The sequence below is a fragment of the Lingula anatina genome, chromosome 8 (assembly GCF_051362555.1).
Source record: "Lingula anatina isolate TDL-2025a chromosome 8, LinAna3.0, whole genome shotgun sequence".
NCBI lineage: Eukaryota > Metazoa > Brachiopoda > Lingulata > Lingulida > Lingulidae > Lingula > Lingula anatina.
In genome coordinates, this window is record NC_141774.1 from 9,498,448 (window position 1) to 9,520,324 (window position 21,877).

Genomic DNA, 21,877 nt, shown 5'->3' on the forward strand with positions numbered 1-21,877 from the left:
CGGTGACGGGCTCTATGGGGTTAATTGACGTCCCTGGTGGCAGAGCACGAGATAATTCAAAAGGGGCATCAAATAAAGTATTGATAAAGACGCGATAATTGTTTGCGTTTTCCAATTAATCATGTATTTGTCATTGCGCATCCTGGAAGTGATCAATGTCCGTATCGCTCTCTTTAGTTTGCAAAATCATTTCTTGTGTTAATAACAAGTTAGCGTTCACACGAGTAGAACACAGACCGATTTTCCGTCGATCTCAGTGACATCTTAGTTCGAGATGGAGTTTAACCATGTCGCATCCCGCAAACAACTAATTTTTACTTTTTTAACGTTAAAATATTTTTTTCCAAGCACACCAAAATACGGATGCGTAACTCCTTCATCAAATAAACCAACTCGGCCTGTTAAGACTTTGTGCGAACGCGACCTAGAGTAGCGTTCCGATCAATTGCGTCATAGCGACCCACAATTATCTCATGAAATAGCAATATTTCGATCTGTGATTACTATCGATTTGTCTTGCGAAGTGGTTCATGCTGACATGTACCAGTGCGTCAGTGTATTTGTACAAGTGCCTGCGCTCTCTGTTGTACTAATTATCGAACAAATTAAGAGAAACCTGGTCCACTTTTTAAGCGCAGAAAACTAGAAACTTAAAAACATACAGTGTTCTTCCTTTTGTACCCCTGCATTAGCTTTCTAAAATCTCTAAGTTGAGTGACTACATGAATAACAGTTTATTGGCGCAAATGTTTGCAGTTAAATCCTCTACTTTTGGGGGTGGGGGTGGGGGGGGGAGTACCCTCCATCAGGGTCAAAGCTTGTTTTTTCATTAGATATTTACATTTCTCAATTGTCGCGTTGGAGAAAAGTTCACATGTTTAATCTGCGACCCTAGTAGAGGGTAGAGAGGTATTTACAAATTAATTATCTTGGTAATAACGAACTTGAACATAACTGATATAACTGGAATCAAAGACGAGTGACGACACGAAAAGAAATGTCAAAAAGCATTAACATCTACACTTAATGTGCCTTTCTACAACAGATTAGTTTCCAGTGTCGTCAAGATAGAACATGTCATTAAAAATTTAAGGCAGAGAGAGTCCGGTACCAACCGCCACGACAAAGTAATCTAGGAGTCGTGTAGGCCGATTTCTGCTACAATACGCACGCCTTGTACAACCACATTTGAATGGGTTATTACATGTATGACGCTGAAAAAAATTACGAGGCGCGTTTACATTAAAGTGGGTCCTGGGTAGAGTCGTTCTCTTTTCACAAAGTGATAAAGCTAAACGTTCACGAAAGGCAGCAAGTTTAATTTCTCTCTACCCAAAGGATCCACCCGCCACCATAACATCAGTGAATAGAGCAAAGGTACGGATCTTTGATCAGGCGTTCATAAAAAAAAAAAATTGCCACCCTGAGGAAGGTCGACATGACCTGTGTGTAAACGCGCCCGTGAATGTCGCATTTTTTTTTTCAATTTGGATACACCAGTACGGTGCACAACACGCAAAGGTGTCCGCTGTCCAGAATGATTTTAAGTATTCAGTAATTTATAGCCGTGCTTTATAGCGCCTGGCACCAAAGCCATCTAAAACTAGTTAACTTTTGACTGAAACAGGGCGTCGTCCTGACCGGCCCCGCCTCTTTCATATTCTGCACAGACATGCCAATCGACTTTTAACAAAACTGCCACGTTATTCATTCATTCATTTATTCATTTATTCATTCATTCATTCTATTTCCATGCATATCAATTCACATACCTGAACATTTTCCTTCTTCGATATTAAGATGTTTTAAAAACGTATAAATACAGTATTTAGATAGGGATTTGTATAACTCATAATATGTAAGGCCACCGCTGCGTCGTTGTCAACTACTTTTTTGCGTTACAGAGAGCCGAGACAGACTCAAAAAGGCCAAATGGCAAAACGCATTATAAGTCATTGGGACTAAAACAATTAGTAACGATGACTAACACACAAAGTCAAAGGTGCGTGGCTTCGTTAGGAAACTAATTTTGCGTGACTAACGTTTGGCTTTTTAGGTTTACATTTTCATATTCTGATGAAAAAAAAAACGAATGAAAACTGGTATACCAGAAAACAAAAAAAATCGTTTGTGAAAAACGCGGGTAATTCATGGAAGCGCTATTGTTATCCCCTAGCGTTTACATTGCTCTCTTTTATCAAATAAGAAATGCATCTATATCATTGATTTCATTTTGCTGAGGACAAAAAGCAACGGTATCATCTAGACCATTTAACGATTTCTACTGGTATTCTGTGTGATGTTTTATGCAGTACCACGTCATTCTGTTAATCGAATTTGTTGCACTAAATAGGGTATTGTTACCTTTATTTTTACACCGGAACCACACGCAATGTTTTCTCTTAACAGTGAATTAGCGACATTATATGTTTGCACGTCAGTTACTTTAAACAGGGAGATATTTGATACGATATTGAATAACTTGTTTTTTATCACATTATTAATATTTATATATTTATCTATTATGCCTACATCGCTTATTGTTTTGATTTAAAACTACTGTGGTCTTATTCTTTTTACCTTGTGAAAGGACAGGTGTACAATAATCCCTAATTAAACCTACTGTGAAATCTCACAAAAGTTCCAGAACCAGGGTGCATGATGAAACACCTTTGATATTCTTGTGTCACTTTTGATATATGTGTTTAAACCTTGAATTATATACAGGTAAAACGTATTGTTTTAATAAGTGGAGAGAGAACGAGACAGATGGTAGATTGAGCATCCCCCCGTAGACCCTCACGTAAATAAGGAAACATTTATTCAAATATCAACTCCTGAGATTGTAGTATAGGAAGTAAGGGGAGGTGGGGGGGGGGAGTTAACCGAATCCCTTTGGCCTCTCTTACATATCAAGCATACGTATACGCCAGAGTGTAATTACGTGTTACAGAGATGGCAACCAAGAACATAATTCTCATTTCGCCTGCATTACTGACATCAACGCCTTGATAAATTCAAGAAAGTGATAAAAATCGCACGAGTCTGTGTTTCTTAAAGAACCTTGACAAAGAGTGCCGGAAAGCGGTGTGTTGGGGTATGGCGCAAACCTACAGATGGGAATTAATTAAAATCGACAAACAAGGAAACGCAATGCATAATTTATGTTCCCCAATACTTGTCATCCATTGTCAAATTGTTATGAACATTGCTTAAACTTTTGGACAGATTTCCTCTTTCATCAGCACGGAATAAGAAGAATGTAATGAACGTGCAGTCGGTTCATTATACGATGCTTTATATTAATTGGATTTTCAACATTGGCTGCGCTTATTTCAATAAAATTCCGACACGTTACTTAATAAAGACTAATTGTGGCATAGTTCTGGCTTAAGAAAGTTCTGTCACGGTCTGGAAAATCTACATGATGAGGCAGAGAACGGTCTCACAGGTTGCCAGAAGAATGGAAAACAAATAAAAAGCTGAATTTTCAGTTTTAAAGTCAGTGGAATGTAAGACATATAAACCCGAAATTTAATTATGAAGAACATGCAAAAACATCAAGGCACGTGCACACACGCACGCTCACACACATGGACACACACGTCAAGAGAGAGAGGGGGAGGGAGACTAAACGAATAACAGATATAGCTCATTCACAAACATTTCACTTGAAATTATATCATTCACTTATATTAAAGCTCGAATTACAGAGAATCGCCTAGACTATAGGATGTCGCGGCGCCCGCGCCTAGTAAGATTTATTATAAGGTATTATTATAATGAGATATTAAGGTACATATAAATAGAACAGGTGGTGGGTAGAGAGAGGAAGTTAGGTAGTGGGAATAAAGCTGTTTGGAAATCCACGACTCTTGTTGCTCACTTCTTCTCGATCTGTGAACCTAAAATCGAATCTTACAGGATTAAATAGCTGCTTTATAGACCCCCCTCTTCCCCCATATCCACCAGATATTATTCTAACTGACTTCTTGATGTTCTCTTTTATTCATAACACCACCAAGTGTCCCGTGAGTCCGAAATAAACGACAATGTGCGGCCATGATTTGAAATGATTGCGATCATAAAACAAATGAGAAAGTATCCATCAGGGGGCCCCCAGATCATTTTAATAAAAACATCCTTGCATTTTGCGGGTGGCAGATCAATACGGATATGCCGCGATAAGTCGCGTGCTTTTTGCCTCGCCAAGGTCAAGGTCGCCCCCTTAGTATCACTAACAGATAACCTACGGGTTTAAAACGTCGATAGAGCAAGTGCTGTGCCTAATATTTTTCCAATTTTTCAACACTTGGTTCTCTATCTTAAATCGGCGTAATGGTGTTATGCATATGGCTTTTTAAAACAGACCCGCTAATAGAGTTACGGAACGATGACCAGTGGGCATTTTTGTGCGAAAGTCACGTAAAATGTGACTTGGGGCCATGACGTTTTCGCCGCTGTGCACATGTCATTGTTCGGGTGTTGTTGTCATGTAATTGACCCATGTAATCGTCCGATACCGAAAACGGCCGATCGAAGTGTCCATTCATGTTGTTTTTCCTCTGTATGCATTATTAAAATGGCCCGCAGATAATGTCAATAGGTGAAAGTTATTGAAGTATATAGGCTTTGAGCCTTGTCGTGGTTTCACACATGAAGAGGCTCAGAAGCAATTTATTATTTATTCATAACAACTTACAAGGGGTTAAAACCGGTATCATACACACATTTGTGTACAAAGCGTATTCGCAGTATGTTCAAGGAAAATTAGTTATCAGCAGCATATTGTCATAAGCTCAGTGAACGTTTGTGTGCTTTTTATTGTGCATTGCTATTTGTCGTTCATGTGGCCACACCGTAACGGAAAATAAATTAGTTAAGTACACATGGGGTTCAACACCGCCGTTATACTTCCTCGTGTTGAAGTCCACGGTGTCCAAAACCCCCACCTTTTGCCAGCGCAGGTCTCGTGTGTCGTATCACAAATCAATTGTTTTGTATATTTCCGCCGGTGCGCACCTGTGTTTGTGTACCTGATACCGCGGAACAATAACGTTTTTATTGAACCATAAGACGATATTTGCCCCATGTGTCGAAGCTTCGCAAAACAACTCTTATTGAATACACCACCATCTGTAGCCGCAATACGGGGATGATGCGCTGCAAAACCATGGTCTAACATCACTTTTCCTTTTTTTTCTTTTATCACAGGGGATTCCGAGGCAAGCATGGAGGAGTAATGTATTTAGCGTTGCTCCATTATTAACGTGGACTGGCTCGATTTGCGAGCGCGATAGCAGAATAACGAAGCAGCAGAGACGCTGTTTGAGGTTTCATCACCACTTGTGACGGATGATCACGATCCTCGCCTTGCCTGTCTTGAATTTGATCGTCCCGTAACATCCACAGATTCGTGATCTGGTTTAACGAGAAAAAATTACTTTCAATTAAGACGCAGAGTGGCAAGCAGCTTTAAGGAGGGGGAAAACTGCATCTGGGACACCGTGCGGAAACACTCTTGTGTCAGTAATGTGGATAGACGTCACGGTGAAGTCGATAGCTTTTTTGTAATGCTAAAATCGAGTTTTTTGGAAGCGATGGAGTACACTTTTGCGTGATGACTTCCAGACTGGGGCTTTTGGCCTGTCTTTCCACACGGACAGATATACAGATAATGCGTTAGCCAAAAGTGAGAAAGCTTTTGTTAGGATGTACTTTTATTGACGAGTTGGAACCAGTAACTTGCGTGACTTCAAGCTTCGAGATTTCATAATCGCCATTAGAAGATGCGGATTGATGTGTAAGCCATAGGTTTAGTAGGGAAATAATCAGTGGATATATCACGTAAAGCAAAATAGAAACAACAAGTGCTTGTGTGCGAAATCAAAGTGTATAAATAATCAATCAAAACGGAAATCCCGGCGCAGTGCTGTATTGCGTGTTGGGTGGTTCAGACGACTCTGGAATTCTAGCAGATGATATTTGGAAATCTAGCGGACGGCACAGAATTCTAGCTGTTTGAAAGACAATTCCATTTCTGGGAAACATACTGCGAACTTCACCATCTCCAGGAAGTTTAACGACATTCATATGGGAAAACTCCCTTCGGATATTTAACATTTTTCGTACGGTGCAGACGACAGCGCTGCTTCTTTAGAATTGAACGACATTTCGTATCTGCCAGCCAAATTAACGCTCAACAAGACACCGGGCAGCGAATATTCAATTTTGTCAGCGCACTGGAACTTTGACAAAGTCTTTTGTCGAGCAGACGACAGAGACAGCATCTCGAAGTCCGAAGGAGTTGCACCGATGCCAAATTCAGGCGTCCATATATTTAACCCGGACGCCCACATCAGTCAGCAACGCATCATTGTTAGCCAACGTCTGACCACCAAGACAATTTTGAAATCATAAAGCAGACGACACTTGTTCGATTTGTGGTTCTCAACAAAAAGGGCCGGGTTTACAGTTGACAAGGCCTAGATGTATTCCTTAGAGCCGTAAAAAAAACGTTTGTACAGAAAATGGAATTCAGGGACCTAGCGTTACAAATGGCGCTGTACCTTTTCTTTGCCGCCAACATGGCAGTCGGGCAATACAATACTTCTATCACAAGGTAAGCATTTTCTTTTCTTTTTCTTTTTTTTTTCAGTATTACACTAACACATAAGATACAACATGTGTCAATTGTATGTGTGCGTGTGAGTTTGCATGGTTGTCTGTTTGAAGTATTATAATGCTTCTTGAAAGAAGATTCTCCAAAAATTAAATTACGAGCCAAAGACACTAAGATAAAATTTACTATTATCATTGTTAAATCACAGCAGAAAAATGGACCACAATCCAACAAAGATACTGAACTAATAGTAATTATAGCTAATTGAATTTCAAGAAAGGATGGTATATAACAACCAAAGACATTGGTTGCTAACGGATATATCAGTGAGCGTTATGATCATTACCAATTAGATGGATATTAAACTAAGCTCAGAGTAAAACAGACACATCTTCATGCTATAATTGTTGTGCTTATAGAGCATATACAGTTTTTTACCATGTTAAGTTAATTGTGTTTATACTATCCGCGTCCCATTTGGAATATTAATCTTATTCTGGGTGTATCAAATGAGTCAACAAGGACGTTATTTCACGATATTTTACTTATAACATATATCAAGATAAGTTTGGATAATTGTGTTTAATACAATTGGTGTTATATCGGACCTATGAATCATACAATGATCATTTTATCCCTTGGTACTTGTATCTCAGCCCATTATGCACGCTAAGGGCTGATTAATCAATCCTTCTAATATATAGATATAACCGATCCAAAGCGTTGGAGAAATTCTTCAATATTTTAGAGGTGTCGGAATTTAAGCCAGTTTGACCTGCTGTGTGACCTTTGAATTGATCTTCACCAAATATGTTTCAAAAACAAATAGGCAAAAGACGCTTCTCATTTATTTAAGTCATTAATTAGATTTAAGATGGCATATATCCAATGTTACAGAATGTTTTTATGAACATTTCCTTGAAATTATTGCTTTCCAATACAAAACATTTGTAGTTATTTAATGCAATGCATACAATCCCTTTGTTTTTTTGTTTTCAAAACTGTAGAATTGCCTAGATATACTGAGGCGTGTACAACTAACAATGTATTCTTGGGGCAATTCCCGTTGCCAGACCAGTTAGCCACGATATGAGCCAAACGCGTTATTAAGACACATGAAGATGCAAATCCAGGAGTAATCGAGAGATATTAGCGTGTTTTTCATTGCACTACTCCTTTCCCAAATGTTACTATCAATTCCGATAATCTAAATCACTGACAATTATGAGAGCGCATGGTTTGGTTCTAATCATTTTCCCTTTGCTGGTGGAAGGCGTTATTCCATGTTTATTAAATACGACGTTTTACATTCGATATGATTAATAAGGCTCTTGCCTGTAGGCACTTTAAGGGTAAAGTATCACCCAGAAGCTGTAAAACCTAGAATCGGCAATTGTACTAAATCTTCTCGGTTCAAAGTACGTGGTCAATTTTTTTAAGTATCTGATTGCAATTCGTTGACGCGTCGTTGCTTATCTATGTTGCGCACCAACTAAGAGGAAGCCAAATTGGTTCCGGTAGTGAGCCAGTGTAGAAAATAAAGCGTCTTGTGATTACGGTTCACATTTAAACAGTTTCACGCGTTAACCCCATCCCTAAACCCAAACCCCATCCCCACCCACCCCTCCCTGATAAAAACAGACAGGGAGAACGGGGTGATGCCAGTCGGCTTCTCCAACTTTCGTATTGTTGATTCTACAACTGCCACGGGAGTGATTTACTGAAAAAAAAACGTTCTTATTTGACGCCTTCTCCTTCCTTGCCTGTCGTGATTGCTTAATATTCAGTTATGCAAAGATAATTGTAGGCCAGAGTAGCCAGAGCGTAGGTGAAACTACGTATTGGCACGCTCGTGCTCTTCTACTGTAATTAGACGGTGAGGTTTGGTGGGAATTAATCAGCGTTTTGTACCCTGCACGGTCAAGAGCGGTAACAACAAGTGTCATTTTATAACCAGAACCCCTCATTCCGAATAATCGATATCATTAAATTTGATTTTTTTTCAATATTAGTGCCGAGCACCTCTCTCTCTCACCTGAATGCACTGGCGCATCAACGATTATTTGAGAGAAAGAGAGATTGGTGACCGGGGGGAGGGGGGGGGGAGGGGGGTCTTTTATCAACTCTGCTCATTAAGTTTTCGTGTTAGAAAAAGGTTAGAGAGAGGGAGGGGGGAGGGAGAGCGAGAGTGAGGGAAAGAGTGAGAGGGTGAGTGAGAGAGAGAAGGAAAGTGGGAGGAGAAAGAGAGAGAGATAGAGAGAGTAGAAAAACTGATAAGGGACGTATCTCCTGTTACCCTTTCCCTGGATACGCCTATATAATAGAGTTAACACTGCCAAATTAAATAGACGAAATGGAATGTTTAATCCCTACGGCAACTCTCTAGCCATATCAGCACTGAGAACTACTATACCTTGACGTCATAGGAGGTCATAATTTGAATAATTCAAATTGTGTACTTTCAGACGAAGTAATGATTCTTTAATAATGCACAACTGTAAATAATGCCAAAGACTCGTTACTTCCAAATAAACTAGTTGTTATTTGTTTACTCGTCAAATACATACCCGTTGGTCACCGTTTTGTAATCTAGACAGTCCTTCAACTTTGTCATTACTTACAAATAAGCAATTTGATATATTTACTCGGCAAATATAGATCCTTCGATCATCGTTTTGTAACCCAGACGGCCTTTCAACAGAGCAGGGCAATGTTCAGCAAATAGGATCAACGGACAGTCATAAATTATTAAATAAAACTAAATGTATTCCTTCCACAGGGCGCTGACACCGGACGTTGCTGGTAGCGTACATGTAGGTGCTCAAAGATACGAACATAAGAATCTTGTAGCAAAACTCTTGCAGCACGCGCTACGTCCCTGATTCAGGGTTCGTTTGATCATATTCAAAAAGTGGTTCAGTGCATAACAACCCACCCCCCAACAGTAAACGGCTCAGCCCCCGCGCAGTGACCATTACACAACCCCCCCCCCCAACAGTAAACGGCTCAGCCCCCGCGCAGTGACCATTACACAACCCCCACCTCCACCCCCAGTCGACATTATACACTCTCACAGAAATGTATTCTATCTTAGACCCCATTTCCAGAGATTAGATCGATCTACTTTAGATCGACCTAACTCCCTGGGGTTCACGCTAAATAGCTGTCAGCCGAGCGGACACGAAAGTTAATTACCCCCTTACAGCTTGTGGTAGGCGGGACGGACATTTAAGCCGGATTATCTGACAGTAATCTAGTGAGACTCCCCGCGGGGATAGATCGATCTAAAAGCTCTGGGAATACAGCCTTAAAGTTATATGTGTGATTAAAACGTTTGGAAAACATTTTTAAAAGGCTGTAACAGTTGAGAGATGACTTGGACCTGGCTCAAGCAGCGATGCCAGTTATGGCTACTGATGCGAGTTTTGGCATTGCGTCAACTTAAAAGTGGAAATTTTTCATGTGTGATTACGTATTGTATTTTTTGTTGTTTATTTTATAGTAGATGGTTTTACTCTGTACTAGTACAGAAATAGGCCTTTTTACACCAGGCAAAACAGCGGCAAAGTTTTTTCTACTTATGTACACTGTATTTTAATCGAGACCCATGTTGTTAAAACGATTGAAGTAGAATGCAAATTATCTTATTTACAACAACTGCGTTTGTTTTTTGAAAATAGACCAACATTTGTATGCACATTGTATCACATAGTATATAAATAGAGTCGTTGAAACCGTAGATGCTTTGCATTCAGACTAACTGATTTAATGGACTCCCAGGCTAAAGCTATTTATAAACGACAGCCTGAGTGGTTAAATGTCTCCTTTACATCTATAAAATGACAAGGCCCATTACTAAGCAATGTGACAGCATTATTATATGTCACTGAATGGTAAAACAATCTACGTTGTTTTAACGCGGGAGAGCCAGACTGTTTACCCAGGCTTTTGTCTTTCGACCAACTCATAACAAACCCTTTACAACGGCCCAATGTTAAATATTTGGGTAGTGCAATGTCTCTGTAATTCAAAATGGCGCCTCTCCAAACGCAGATCGATTCTCGTACAATTTAAGAGAACGGCTCCTTTCGCTTGCTTTTATTTTATTTGAGTCAATTGTTTTGGTGCTATTTACGAATGTTTTAACACTTAGAATCTGTTCAATACGTGGTCATATTTTCTACGTGTATCTTAAAAGCTTTGGTGCCAGCTTTTATGTTAAAAACATGATATAATTGGATGTAGAAATCAAAATTCTAAAAACGGTTATTAAAGCATCCATTTCGACCACCCATTTGGTAAATTATTTAATGAAGTCTGATTATACCCCTTTGTTGTGTAATAAAAAGATAGCTTTTATGTTAAAATCATGATATAATTGGATCTAGAAATAAAAATTCTAAAAAAGGTTATTATAGCATCCATTTCGATCACCCATTTGGTAAATTATTTAATGAAATCTGATTATACCCCTTTGTTGTGAAATTGAAAAATAGATTGTTGAGGGGAATTAACATCTTTTATAGTTGTCTACACAGCCATTTCAGAATGTGAACATTTTTTCGCTATCCACAGCTCTCTCTCTCTCTCTTTGTTGTTTAGATGGTGTATATTCGTAGTTCAAAGATGTGATTCTCTCTCTTTCTTTCTCTCTCTCTCTCTCTCTCTCTCTCAGAAATCCTAAACAATGTCCAAGCATTCTAACTTTTAGAGAAAAATACCTGCCCGACATATTTTCATTAATCAAATAATCAGCAAGTTTTGGGCATAAAGAGCCTGACATAAGATCGTTTTATTTCTTCTCTTCCGGCGGAAATGTTGTATCGACCCCGTCATGTCAGCTTGACTTACCTTGCAGATGCCTGTATATTAGGTCAAATTCACACAGTAAAGGTGTATGAGGGGCGGGGGGCACTCAGGAACTGGTGCGTCCGAATTTTATTTTAGAGAAACTCCCATTTGTTATTCACGTATATATATATGAGTTTATGACATGAGTTACCCCCTGTATTTGATATAAGGTAGATCTTGATTCAACGTAGGCAGCAAAGAAATAGCAATAACGTGGGTTTTCCTGATCTCTTTGGATTTTGCAAATGAAATTGCCCCGTTATAGGCTCCATCTTAATAAGCCCCTGTGAACGCTTTTAATCGTTATTTTTCCTTTTTAAAGAGACTAGTCCCTGTGTCATTGTCATGTGCGACATATTTCCCTGTGAGGCATGGCCCGGTTCCAATTTGCACAGGTGAACACTGTCCTATATTTTAACCGTATCACGTCATTCTGACCCAAACCTGTACGAACAAAATGGAGGGCGGATTCTCTGCTACACGGATTTTTCTGTTTCTTTATACTGGAGGAATCAGGCCCACAGTGGGTCATAACAACCCTAGCTTCGCGCAAATTGATTTTAAAATCAATCTCTACAAAGACCAGGTAATCTTGGTTGACTCGAATAGGTCGATTCGTTGGGAACATGTAATTATATATATGCTTTATTCATTGTAGCGTGTACATGTACACGGGTAGATGAAAATGTACAATAGAAATGTAATTATAAATAAGTTTAATAAGTATTATGTAATTATTTAATATGACTACTCATAAAATAAGCACGCAGAATTCAGGACGCCAGATCGTCAGCGTATATAAACCATTCATCATCATCAGCCAACATCTCGCTCTGTTGCTAAAAAATGACAGAAACATAACTCCTCATCAATTATAGATATGCCGATTTCAAATGATAATATCAATAAGGTTTCAAATATCGTAACACGAACCCCTCTTGTCACTCCTGAAATCCAATTAAGTGCGTAAGTTACGCATTGCCCTGATACCTGAGCCGTCACTTAGAGTAATTTACACACAGATAATAACTCATTGAAGTTAAGTGAGTAAATTAGTCGGTCATGGTTTGAAAGACGGGTTTCAATTTCGTCATGCAGCGTAACGAATTTGATCGTTTTAAGAGACGGTGGCGAAGAGCTCCCGGCATCTATACGTGCATTGTTAGGTGCTTGAGCGAGAAAAAATCTGACAGGTGTCTACTTCAGTTCTGTATATCACATTTAAGGGATAGAAAAGTGTCAATTTGTGTGAATAATAAAGTGCGATATTTCTTCGCTTTTATCGCACTTGTTGTCTTTGTCAGCGTAAAGTAACTGAATCTGTTTCAAGACAGAGCACTTCAAGATGTTCCTTTCAAAATACATCAATTCATTATAGATTTAGAGTTTTTGGTCTCACGACCTTCACTCAAAACGAGGAGCTTTTATTATCAAGCACGTACTCGTGTCTGTTATAAAAAAGAAAAGAAAAGAATTTGACCGTCTTTTAAGTGGTCTCGCAGACGGTCGTAATCCCACTAGTCTGGCTTAGGATACAAATTAATTTGGAATCGTTTAACGGCAGATAAGTACCCCCTCCCTATGCTTTTTTTACAGAGTTACTGGAAATAAATTACAACGTACAACAGGGCTTTTCGGACATGCAAAACTTTGGGTATTTTAAATATGTAACCGGGCACCTGCCCATAGCCTTCACAACAGGTCTAATTTGAATCGGGTATAGACTGATTGACGTCACAGAACAATCTAACCCCACATACATACGAATCTTCAAGAAGCAATCTTAATTTTTCATTTATACAAAAGTCCTGAAAAATTGGGAGATGTACACGCTACAATGAAAAATTGACGCCAGTTTTTTCTTTGCACTATCAAGGAATGCCAGGACAGGAAAAACATATAACGTATACCCGACCATGGGCTCGGATATCTCTAGAGACCCGTAAGATGCGCTTTCCCCCTTTTTGTTGGACTTTATGGAAAGGTTACGGTATTGCATGTATATAGGTTATTCAGACTCCTATGCAACCTTTTTTATCTTCAAAGCTACCAGCTACATTGTACTAGTCTGTTGAAAATGGTTTTAATTTGAAACCTTACGATATACCAGTGCGTATTGGGGTTTGGCTAATGAGCTTTGTATGAGCTCTACGGACCGCCAGCTTACACACACTAGTACGCCGTGTTTGCTCATTCTAGGTATTCATTATTTTCCAACTAGATATATTCCCATATGTTTCCAGAAATCGGGCACTTGGGCAGTCGTCCAGACATATTTCCTGGTCCACTGTGGATAACCAGACCAATTTACAGGGCCCTCTGCTTGTTGCCAGTCAAATTTGTTTTTTTTCTGCAATTGTCACCTTCTTATTTATTTTTCCTTATTGGTTTCAGTGCGACTGATATTTGATATGCTGTAATTCACCTCTTTCGCTCAAGAAAAATAAGCATTATATTATTTGTATTGTTGTTATTTTAAATATCATAAATTAATTGATTTACCTTGGATGGTGCACAAAATACACTTATTTGTATTTAGATAAATTTTGAAACAATTAGGACCGTCCAAATGTCCAGAGCCTTACAATGCTCAAATTAACTGAGTCCTTGTAACTCTAGATAATATACACTTTGGTCTTTAAGTTGAACAAACTCCGTCAACTGTGAAATTTTAACATTTCCCCGCTGCCGCTGAAACGCGTGAGTGAACTTCAAGGAAAATTCTACAACTGACTTCCGGGATGCATGCGTACAATCCCGTGTTAATTCTCTCAACTTGATGTGTCAGTAAAAATACAGTCAAACTTCAATTGATTTCGTTCAATCTTAAGTAACTGCTCAAGCATACCAAGATAGGCTCCATTATGTTGTTTGGTGCGTAATGTCAAACAGTTCGTCGTTGGCCCTTCAAGGTTGGAACCGCACCGATTTACCAAACCTCAGACATGCTCTGCACAGTCTAAATATACGATCCCGCGAGAACGGCTGTTTGCATGCTTATTACCACCAAGTCCCGCAAGCGTGATTGCCAAGTTAATGCAACTATTTCCAGCCGACCAACCCCATACAACGAATAACAAATTACAGGAAAGAGACAACTGGGAAATGAGTGCTGTGACCTTTGACCTCTGGAATCCACTGCGATATGTGGTGGCAAAAAACATGGGGTCGTGTTTACTGTTCTCGAGGTGGGTTCGTATGTGTCTCCATCTCAGTGATGTTTTTATTTATTTATTTATTTATTTATTTATTTATTTGAGGATTAAAAAAGGGAATTACAATATAACTCGAGGATACAGGATGTATGATGACTGACTGCAGCAATGATCCCCTAGGCTGCGTGCCGTGCATACTCCAACCTTAATACAATAAGCTTCAACTACGACATTTAAACCGATAAGAGTAACTTGGAATGTTGCAAATGTGGCAAGTCCCAAAGAAACAAGGCACTTCCAGGAAAAAATAATATGTTGATTACTTGGGGAGTTAAAGTAGCGTAATTTCTTAGATTTTGCAACGCCATATTGTGCAAAACAAAACACGTTATGTCAGACGTGATATTGTGCCATCCGCGGATGTCTCAATCTTTTTCTGACAGTGTTCAAGTTTATTCAAGAAGGCACGAACATTCTTTACAAATAATTTGATTTTCGGTCCGCAGAGACGCCTCGAAAGCAATTTCGGCGTGGAAGAAATTGAATGAAAATTGCTTTGTGTTGTTTCACAAGAAGCCGAGGTGACCATGTCAGTGGGTCTCTGAGAGAGAGAGAGAGAGAGAGAGAGAGAGAGAGAGAGAGAGAGAGAGGTGGGGAACAGAGAGAGCGTTCAAAGAGAGAGAGAGAGGGAGATGGGGAACAGAGAGAGCGTTCAAAGAGAATGAGAGAGAGAGAGATGGGGAAAAGAGAGAGCGTTCAGAGAGAGAGAGAGAGAGAGAGAGAGAGAGAGATAGAGAGAGAGAGAGAGAATCATAATATCTCCGAACTACAAAAACACTGTAGCATCCAAACATACCACACGCACGCCATTCGTTCCACGTATATCGACATTGCACTTTTACACACCAGTTTATTGACCTGTCTTTATTCCCAAGATTGTTAAATCTTCTTTGTGAAAAAAATTGAACTTCACTACATTTATCTTGTTCTGGCAAACAATTACACTTAACGTACGCATTTAGTATACTCTAGTAGCTCATTAAAGCTAAAATATTTATCTAATAATGTTGAATCAATATGGTGTATGTGTTTACGTTTCTCGTATTTCAGTTCTATGGTTGTGAAGCGATTATTAGAAGGCTACGAGAGAGTGACGCCTGGTAAGGGAATAGTGTTTATCTTCTTTCGTTACAACTGCTTATTGTAGAATATTGGACAACTCATTAATTATACAGCATGACTTTAATCGGGATTATCTATGTGTAATTTAATTATAATTTGCTTAATTCTTCTTAGTTTTGCCTACCCAGTTTACTTATTTTCAGAAAAACCTTCCATATAAAGTTCCCTGCCTTCTTTAATTTTATTACATATGGTTGTGTTGAAATTACAGTAGTGGTTCCAAGATTCTAATGGGGTGGGGAAGCATAGTATTTTTTATTTTTCTTTAAGAAAGATTGTAATAATGCCAGTTTTAGAAAGCTGACTAGTAAGTTTGACATCGGGACAGTGAACTATTACATTTTTCAATGTTTCTGGCTAAAAAGGTTGTGGTTATATTTAAAAAGGCTTATGATGCCATTATCTTTATATTTGGCAATCGGGACAGTTCATTGTGCTTCGGACTAGCATTTAAATGGGGAATACACTCAAGAGCGATAGGTGGACTAAAGGTCTAAGACCTACAGTATTAATCCATGCAGAAATTAAAGACAGTTTTAAGTTACTGTGATCGTGCACAATGAAAAGAAAAACTTAATTATCAAACAATGGCATCTCGTCCACATTTTCTATCCCAGTCCGCCCTGTTAAAGAGCCGTCCGGAACAATTGTCAGTTTCCAGCTCATTAAAGCCGTTTATATCAATACAGACCAAAGCACGTTTGGTCAATTGGAAACTGATAAATCTCGCCAAGGTCCGACTGCTGGTCAAAGGAAATCTATAACCTGCAAAAACCAAAGTTCAGAAGTTCAGCAAAACATTAGTATGCGTGAAAAGTACACCAAACCCATTTGTTGAGGGATGTGGTTAAACTGAATGCCTTGCTAAAACAGTGGAAGGACGGGCAAATTCATTATTCTAATTCGAAAGTGCACGGTTTCTCTTGTTAGTATGGTGGTCGAGGTCAACGGGGATCAAATTACAGAACTGCGCATGCGCTATTGATTTTATCAATCGCGTTATTAATTGAATAGACCGTGCGTGACCGAGGAAACGGGTCTAAAATAATGATTTTAATTCGATTTGTGTCCATCAAAAATTCAAGCTTAATCAAAACGTCCATTCGGTTCGTTATCCCTGAATTTTTAACGAGTCGAAGTGAATGTACATGTACAATGCACATGCAGTCAACTCCTTGGACAAGCTGGCCGTTTCTTGTAAATAAAGGTCATGAGCTACGCAACACAAGGAATGACGTTGTATTTTGATTAAACTGAGATATAAGTAGCAACACAGACGACATTGGTTTGCAGTGTTTTTCATCAGGTTTTTTGAAAGCAACATGTCATGCCTCATCGCGATGACGTCACAAACATGTCATTTATGACGTGTAATCGATAATGCTAATATCATGCGTCGTCTGTGACATGTTTACTGTACGTAGCTCAACCAGTATAAATTTAGCATGAAAAAAAAAAGAAAATGTTTGCAAGACGTACTGAAATGGGAATGTGTTCTTGAAACATGGGACGCTGTTGCTAGAACATAATGAAACGGTTTGAAATATGATAACACAGTGAAATACATCTACACACACACACACACACACACACACACACACACACACACATATTGTGAATAAATAAACACGTTGCGTTTATAGCCCGTATGTTTAGTCATGCATTTTATAGCACTTATTTTGTAAGGCTAAAAAGACTCTTTTTTCATAAGTTATGGTGATATTCCATAAAAAAAAACCTGTTCCACTTCATTTTGCATTTTAGCTGGTGCCACTGTCGTAGAACTGGGGGTGTACATCAATAGTTTTGACAACATCAATGAACAGGCAATGGTAAGTAATGATATTCTTTTTTTCTTACATTTTGTCCATTTTTATTTAATCACCGTTATCAAAAAATAGGAATGGAATAACAAAATCTGAACGCCCACCCCAAATTTAATAACACGATAAACAACTTAAGTTAGGAAAAATGAATATAAATTTGTAATAACAAATAAGCCATATGGTCACTTCGCTTAAACATGTGAAAGGATATGTATGCTTTTACCAAATTTATGCTTTTATACATGTACCAAAACTAAAAGGGTACTTGTCTATCTCGGTTTGTTAAGTAGACTCAAAGGCAAGCTGCTAAGAAGAGCAGTGCCAGAGCGTACCGTATCAAATAAGTCATCTAGTCACTTCACTTAAACCTGCGAAAGAATATATGCTCTTACAGAAGTTATGCTTTTCTACATGTACCAAAGATAAAGGGTTTGTTGAGTAGACTCTAAGGCACAAAGCCAAAAGGAGCCGTGCCAGAACCCTTCAATTTGAACACAGCCTAGATTGGACAACGTCCAAATTGGCCAAATTGCATCAAGACCCCTTTCGGCAAGTCGATAAATCTAGAACAATCTGCGCCCAAATAAATTTGGCTTGTCTTAATTGGTGTCAGTCGACATGCTTGTGACAACTTTGCGTCAACTTGGTTTAGTCTTACTATAACCCTACATGTTGGCTTATTGCAAGTTGCTACTTTTTTTCAAATATGTCCTTATTTTTTTGCATTTAATTAATAGGTTGATTAAGTCCCTACTTAACTAATAGCAAAACGAATAAAAGAAAGAAATGAATTAACTAACAGAGCAAAGGATAATATTCCGTATTCATCTAAAACGATTTGTATTTGCAAAATCAAGAGATAAGGATCAGACAGTAATCTATTTTCAGTAGCTGTTAAAAGTACTCTCAAAAGTAGAATTTCTTCACTTTCATAAATGTTACAAATGATTTACGTGCCGCCACATCCATTTCACTATCAGTTGTCAAGCACCGTTATCTGAGAAAACTTCTTAACTTGATTTTAGAAATTCGAAGTAAAACATCTGCCTACGCCACCCCCACCGCGTCCTGGCCAAAAATATAATTTCGGTCTCGCAGAAACCTTGGCATTGTACTCAAATACCTGATATGTACATGTGCATTGCCTTAATTGTGGTACATGTTATCTCAATACCAGTTTGTGTCTTTAGATTAATGGAACCATTTCTTTGGAAAGCATAGCGGGAATAGTTCAGGCATTTGGCAGAATGTATAATGGCGATATATAGTAAATGACAAGGACACCTGCAACTACCACATAAAGTGTCTTATAAGGCCAAAGGGCTGGGTTTTTGTATATAGGCCTACATTGTATACCGCTACTCAGTAATTTAACATATAACAAGTAAGTCCCTATATTATCCCCTATATATAGGCCTACGTAAAATGCATACATGACTTTAAGAATATAGCATGCGTATTACTTTAATGTTACAGTAGACCTACCTGAATATGAAAATTACTTTTATATGAATAGGCCTTTTGCACTTAATATAATTCAATAATAAGAGAGGGGAAAGAGAGAAGTCCATTGCAACTTATACACCACATGCATTTGGTGGCAACATTATAAATAAAACCATAGGCCTAATATAATTTAAAAAATTAATACAAAATATTGTAGTACCAATTTTTAAAAAATATATCAGTGCAAATAACTGACTATAATTATATTTTAACGAACGCATAATCCTTTATATGAACGTAGGCCTACCTTTTATACAAAACGGATTTCCGAGATGTTGATAGGCCTATAACATTTAAGCCTGTGTTGGTATTGCCCTTATATAAACAGTACAGCTATATGAATATTACACTCAACAGATTTCCTTAATATTTATAATATAGGACTACCAGGTAAATATCTACCTACGGCAGCAATGGCATGACAGGAGGCTGAAATTTGACTACTCGGGCGATCCCCTCAGCCCCGACATGATCAAACTGGAAGACGGAATGTGGAACAAGATTTGGGTCCCGGATGTCTTCTTCCGGAACGAGAAGAGGGCGGATTTTCACAGCGTGACGGTGCCACAGAGGCTGCTGAGGCTATATTCTGACGGGAGGCTGTGGTATGTTTCAAAGTAAGTCATTCTTACCTCCACCAACGAAAGAGGTTGTATTGACATTTGTACCTCCACCAACGTAAGAGGTCATGTTGACATCAGAGTTTGTTTGTCTGTGTAGTTCTTCACAAATATTGATATTGATATTGATCAGGATATGTAGGGCCTAGCTGTTTTCGGGTGACATAATTTATTCAGTTGTGCCATGACGGAGGCCCTTTCTCTTGCAGTACTCTCTAGTTCTATATCTCTTGATATTTCATTTACATTAAGATGACAAACGTTCACTATTGAATTATTTCAATGTGGAGATTAAATGTTACATATAGTTTTATTAGCGATTACTTAATAGATAGTTGATTATAAAGGATTATAAACCTATTTTAGGACGGCATTTAAATATGAAATAGCATGGATGTGAAACAAACAGCGAATAATTATGAATGATTGTAAAAGTGCTCAATGTAATTTTTCATAATAATACAGAAATCGTTTTCCATAAAAGTGTGATGTTCAACGGTTTCGAAAATGATTCCGCTATCCCTGAAATTATATTTTCTCCTTTCTTTATTATTTCTTTTTTTTTCAGAATAACTGCAAAGCTTTCGTGTCCTATGAAATTGAAGAAGTACCCTCTGGATACGCAGAAATGTCCATTTATATTTGAAAGCTGTAAGTCGCCCGTGTAGCTATACAGTACATTCTGATATCCATATGTCCAGATATAAAAAATTAATTGTATATTTCTCTTTAAAATGCTATATAGATGTACATGCATGCTTTATTTTCATTTATATCGCAGTTAATATATGTATGTCTCTTAATGAATTTTGTTTTAAAAATGAAATCTTGCTCTGCCAAGATCCTGGACTTCTACACACATTTGGCTCTATATTATTACAAACGTTTTCTAAAATTCATCAAATGATTCAAGTTATTGATAAACCTTTTATTCGGCTACACCAACAAGAGCGAAATTTACAAAGCGAATTTTTCAAATCTTCGCCTGTTTTCAGTTGACCTTATCTTGGTGAGAGAGTTGTGTACAAACGTCTGGCAAAGTAAAAAAAATGATTCAATTAATTGACTAACTATTAAGAAAGACGATTACTAAAAGAGTGTTCTTTGCAAAAAACTAGCAAAATACATAAAAAACTTAAACTTTCAATTGCTTATTTTCAGTTGGCCATACGCTGGAAAGAGTTGTGTACAAATGGCTGCCAAACTCGGTAGAAAAAGAACCTTTTGAGATGCCGCAGTATCAGCTCATAGGCTGGACGCAAAGAGACTGTTCACAGAACTACACCGCAGGTAAATGTGGTTCTACTTTACTTAGGTGCACCTATCTTTGTCTAATGATTGTTAGTTCTTGTTGGGGAACACGTTTATTATACAGTAGTAAACCTAAATCTAGAATGATGTCCACACTCCTTCTAAATTCCAGTTATCATATGTGACTACAGTGATTTTTTTTTTACTTTAGGTGCATTTCCTTGTCTTCAAATTGACTTCCTCTTGAAAAGAGACATCGGTTTCTACATGATCCAGGTCTACATTCCCAGCATTCTCATCGTCATCCTGTCTTGGGTCTCGTTTTGGATTGACATTGACGCAGTTCCGGCGCGCGTGCCTCTCGGACTCCTTACGGTCCTCACCATGACAACGCAAAGCGCCGGCGCGAACTCTCACCTTCCAAGAGTCTCGTACATCAAGGCCATAGACGTTTGGATGTGTATGTGCTTGCTTTTTGTATTTGCGTCGCTACTGGAATTTGCATTAGTGAACGTTTATTCGAGGAAAGAATTCAATATTTGGAGGAGAACAAATAGTATGATGCCTGTGCAAAATGGCCGAAAGCATCATCATCACCATCATCACCGACACGGGAGCGATGGTGCCGAAGAAGAAATTCCTTTAAAAAAGGTATATATTTTAGTTTGTACGTATGGCACCAAATGTGAAAATTAACAACCTTACTCGTTGGTATATTTTTATCATTGCATATTTCTGGTTTCTGTTCATATTTGCACAAAATAAAGCAATTGCCACTGCATATGATATTATATTTTTTTAGAAATATGCTCATTGCAGTGGTTGTGTATATGTCCATAGTGAACAGGGTACGAGCGAGCGTGC

At 38.3% G+C, this 21,877-nt stretch overlaps 1 protein-coding gene across 4 annotated transcripts in view; it reads left to right on the plus strand.

Annotated features, from left to right (window-relative positions):
* The window catches only part of LOC106160672 (glycine receptor subunit alpha-2), a 45,871-nt gene that overhangs the window by 22,245 nt on the left and 1,749 nt on the right, over positions 1–21,877 (plus strand). For all 4 annotated transcript variants that reach the window (XM_086994240.1, XM_086994242.1, XM_086994241.1 and 1 more), the window contains 7 exons: positions 5,215–6,622; positions 15,739–15,788; positions 17,575–17,642; positions 19,524–19,759; positions 20,331–20,413; positions 20,924–21,052; positions 21,225–21,664. In XM_086994240.1, coding sequence (XP_086850366.1) covers positions 6,531–6,622; positions 15,739–15,788; positions 17,575–17,642; positions 19,524–19,759; positions 20,331–20,413; positions 20,924–21,052; positions 21,225–21,664 — 1,098 coding nt within the window. In that variant the 5' untranslated portion in view covers positions 5,215–6,530. The remainder of the gene's footprint in view (positions 1–5,214; positions 6,623–15,738; positions 15,789–17,574; positions 17,643–19,523; positions 19,760–20,330; positions 20,414–20,923; positions 21,053–21,224; positions 21,665–21,877) is intronic.